The sequence below is a fragment of the Setaria italica genome, chromosome IX (genome assembly GCF_000263155.2).
Source record: "Setaria italica strain Yugu1 chromosome IX, Setaria_italica_v2.0, whole genome shotgun sequence".
Lineage (NCBI taxonomy): Eukaryota > Viridiplantae > Streptophyta > Magnoliopsida > Poales > Poaceae > Setaria > Setaria italica.
In genome coordinates, this window is record NC_028458.1 from 20,907,354 (window position 1) to 20,910,829 (window position 3,476).

At 57.6% G+C, this 3,476-nt stretch overlaps 1 protein-coding gene across 1 annotated transcript; it reads right to left on the minus strand.

Moving 5' to 3' along the window:
• Positions 1–332: 332 nt before the first annotated feature.
• Positions 333–2,587, minus strand: LOC101765664 (cytochrome P450 78A11). Its single transcript, XM_004983080.2, has 2 exons — positions 1,484–2,587; positions 333–1,352 (listed from the first exon to the last, which is right to left on the minus strand). Exons 1-2 carry the CDS (start codon positions 2,504–2,506, stop codon positions 729–731), a joined length of 1,647 nt encoding a protein of 548 aa, XP_004983137.1. The 5' UTR covers positions 2,507–2,587; the 3' UTR covers positions 333–728.
• Between the last annotated feature and the right edge of the window lie 889 nt (positions 2,588–3,476).

Sequence of the window (3,476 nt, forward strand, 5' to 3'; positions counted from 1 at the left end):
TTGTATTGTCATATTAGGAAAACGTTTACCCAGTAGACAACTATACTCGATGCAAACCTCTTAGACTCGGAAGAACCTGTAACTTCGTCTGCGGACCCAAGTGCTTGATCAATTTGAGTGAACGGTGCATTTGGTCTTAAAGAATTTCAAATTAAGAGAGTGTCGTAGACATGCATGTGGATGGGGTGGCTCATTATCTTTTCTTGAGCGCTAGCCACGTTTATCATATATTGGATCCACAACCCAATAATGTTCAAAAAGTACGGAGCCAAATATTGAATTCAGAAACAACTTGGAGGTAATTCACACACATACGAACCACTTCATCAGTATATATAACAATTAAACAGCAACATATATATAACAAGATTCTTGATCATTACATTACAATACATGATATATGTAACACGACACACTATGTGAGAAAAACTAAGCAAACCAAAACAATATAGCAGATTTGAGCACGACTTCCATGACTGATCGACGACGCTGATTAGGCCCTGACAGTGATGAGAGAGACGCAAACATATCTCGGGGTTAACTCCTAACACGCACCTTGCCAAAATTGGAGCCCCGGTGATGGTGAGACACACACACTAATTGCAAGCAAACCAAACCCTAACGAAACGAGCTTAGCGAAGACCACACAGAGACAAGAGACCACGATCAATGAACTTTTGACGTGATGACAAAGCAGCGGCTCTTGTTGCGCGCGCCGGCCGGCGCGATCAGGCAGCGCGGGGGACGGCCGCGGCGGCGAGCGGCGTCTTCATCTCGAGCGAGAGCTTGAGGACCTCGTCGAGGCAGACGGGCGGCGCGCCGTCCGGCAGGGCCCACTCGAAGGCGTGCACGAGGCGGGCGACCCAGAGGCCGACGGTGGCGAGGCCCAGGTTCTTGCCGGGGCAGACGCGGCGCCCGGCGCCGAACGGGGCCAGGCGGAGGTCGCCGCCGCGGACGTCCACGTCGGCGCCGCCCTCCGAGGGGAGGAACCGCTCGGGCGCGAACGCGTACGGGTCGGCCCACACAGCGGGGTCGTGGGTGATGGCCCACATGTTCACCATCGCCGTCGTGCCGGCCGGGACCACCATGCCGTTGGAGAGGGGCACGTCGGCGGTGGCGAGCCGCGCCCAGCTCAGCAGCGGGCCGGGAGGGTGAGCCCGCAGCGTCTCCTTCACGACCGCCTGCAGGTACGGCATGCGCGCCACGTCGGAGTCGGTGGGGCAGCCGCCGGCCGCCACGGTCGCGTCCACCTCGGCGCGCAGCCTCGCCTGCACCGCCGGGTGGCGCACCAGCTCCGCCATGCACCACTCCGTCAGCAGCGCCGTCGTGTCCGTGCCGCGGAAGATCATCTCCTGCAAAACAAATTAGAGATTTGAGCAACTGACATAAATCTTTTTTATTTTTCCCCCGAACAACTGACACAGACTGTTGACCCGAGAAGTCTGCGCGGTGCTGTTGAAGAAGGAAAGCGATTTGAACATACCCAGAGAACGGCGACCATGTCGTCCTCGCCGAGCTTCTCGTCGCCCTCGAGGGAGAGGAGCACGTCGACGAAGTCAGCATTGTCGTCGGGGGCGGCGGCGTTCTGGCGGCGGCGGCGGTGGTCGTCGATGACGCCGCGGACGAAGGCCTGGACGCGGGGCACGAGCGCGGCGCACCGGCGGGCGACGTTGCTGGGGTCGTACAAGTGGGCCAGCCACGGGAGGTGGTCGGACCAGTTGAACGCGCCGAGGAGCTCGAACCCCTCGCGCACCATGCTCTTGAGCTGCTCAGCCTCGGCGGCGCCGGCGCCGGAGGAGACGTCGTAGCGCCTCCCGAAGACGCTGCCCATGATGTTGTTGAGCGCGGCGGCCTGGAGATGCGGTCGGAGGACGACGGCGCCGGAGACGGACTGCTCGGCGGCGATGGCGTGGAGCATGGCGCCGGCGTCGGCCTGGCGCCCGGGCTCGTGCGCGGCGACGCGGCGCGGGGAGAAGAGGTGCGTGGACGCGATGCGGCGGAGGCGGCGCCAGTACTCGCCGCTGGGCGCGAACCCGATGGCGCGCGCGAACATGAGCTCCCGCGCCGACTGCTTCACGGGGCGGTCGGCGAAGCACGGGTGCGCGAGCACCTCTCGCGCCGTGGCCGGGCAGGACGAGACCACGGCGGGCGTGCCCCCGACGGAGAACGCCATGAGCTCCCTCGCGCGGGGCCCCGCGGCGCGGGCCATGGCGGCGAGCGCGCGGTGCGGGGGGCCGCGGGAGAGCGCGAAGATGCTGCCGAACACGGGCAGGCCGCGCGGGCCCACGAGGGGCGTGGCGCCAAGGCGGCCGCGGCCGTGCGCCCACGCCGGCCCGCCCGGCGACGCGGCCCACGCGAGCAGCGCCGCCGAGGCGGTGGCAAGGAGGAGCGCGGCGGCCAGGAGGGCAGGGTGCGCGCACAGGGTGTCCGCGCCGAGTAGCGCCGGGAGCGCGTACGCCCACCACGTGGCGTCCGTGCACGAGGAGGCGGCGGCGGCCATCGCCATGGGTGAGGTGTTCTTGTCAGCTGCTGCTGCTAGTAGCTGCTACACAATGAGATGATGTTGATGACGAGGCTGTGGAGTGGATGGGTGAGGAACTTGGGCAACGGGAGAGGCGGTATTTATAGAGGAGGAGCGGGGGCGAGTGGTCTGCCGTACTGGTTCACTGGTTTTCTTGGGCTTGATTGCTTGAATGTGAGCCTAAAGCTCCATGAGCAACTGATGGAGCTTTTGATGGACTGATTGGGAAATTACACATCCACATGTACACCATGGTGTTAACATGAATGTTCTAGTGTATGATGTTATGGCATCCGGCAATTTATTTTTTGATATTTCTATTAGTGAGTATAGGAGAAATGGAGAATCTAATTTGCTGGTCCCGTTTCTCGTAGAGTAGAGTACAGAAGTGACTTTTTTCTTTAAAAAATTGTAAAAAAAATATTGTGTGAAGATTTTATACTACCGTTCCTATTAGACTTATTATACTTCCTTTTACTTCTTTGACCAAAAAATATTTTATAAATATAAACGGTATATATAGTCGTGTTGATCTGGCCTACAACAGGCCGGCTAACACAGTAAAGGGCCATGAGCCCATGATCGAGGCCAAGACCTGAATGGATGATGTTCGTGACAGAGCCAGGGACATGATGTGAACTGAGCTTTGGCGATAGCAGCTCGACGTGCTTGCTGTCTAGTACGGATTACAATTTAGTGTCACACAACAAAGAAACATTCAGCTATTTTAGTACAGGAAAGCGTGCCCAAAAGTGGAACCTGCCGATGGCGAACATACCGGCAAAAGTATGAAAGCACACTCACACATGCACAATTGACACAAATGAACTGCTCCCTCCGTCCTAAGTCATTCGAAGAATCTTAGAGAATTAAAGCATCTTAAATTTGATCAAAATTATAGAAAAAAATATAAAAATTTATGACATCAAATAGATATATATGAAAATGTAATTGA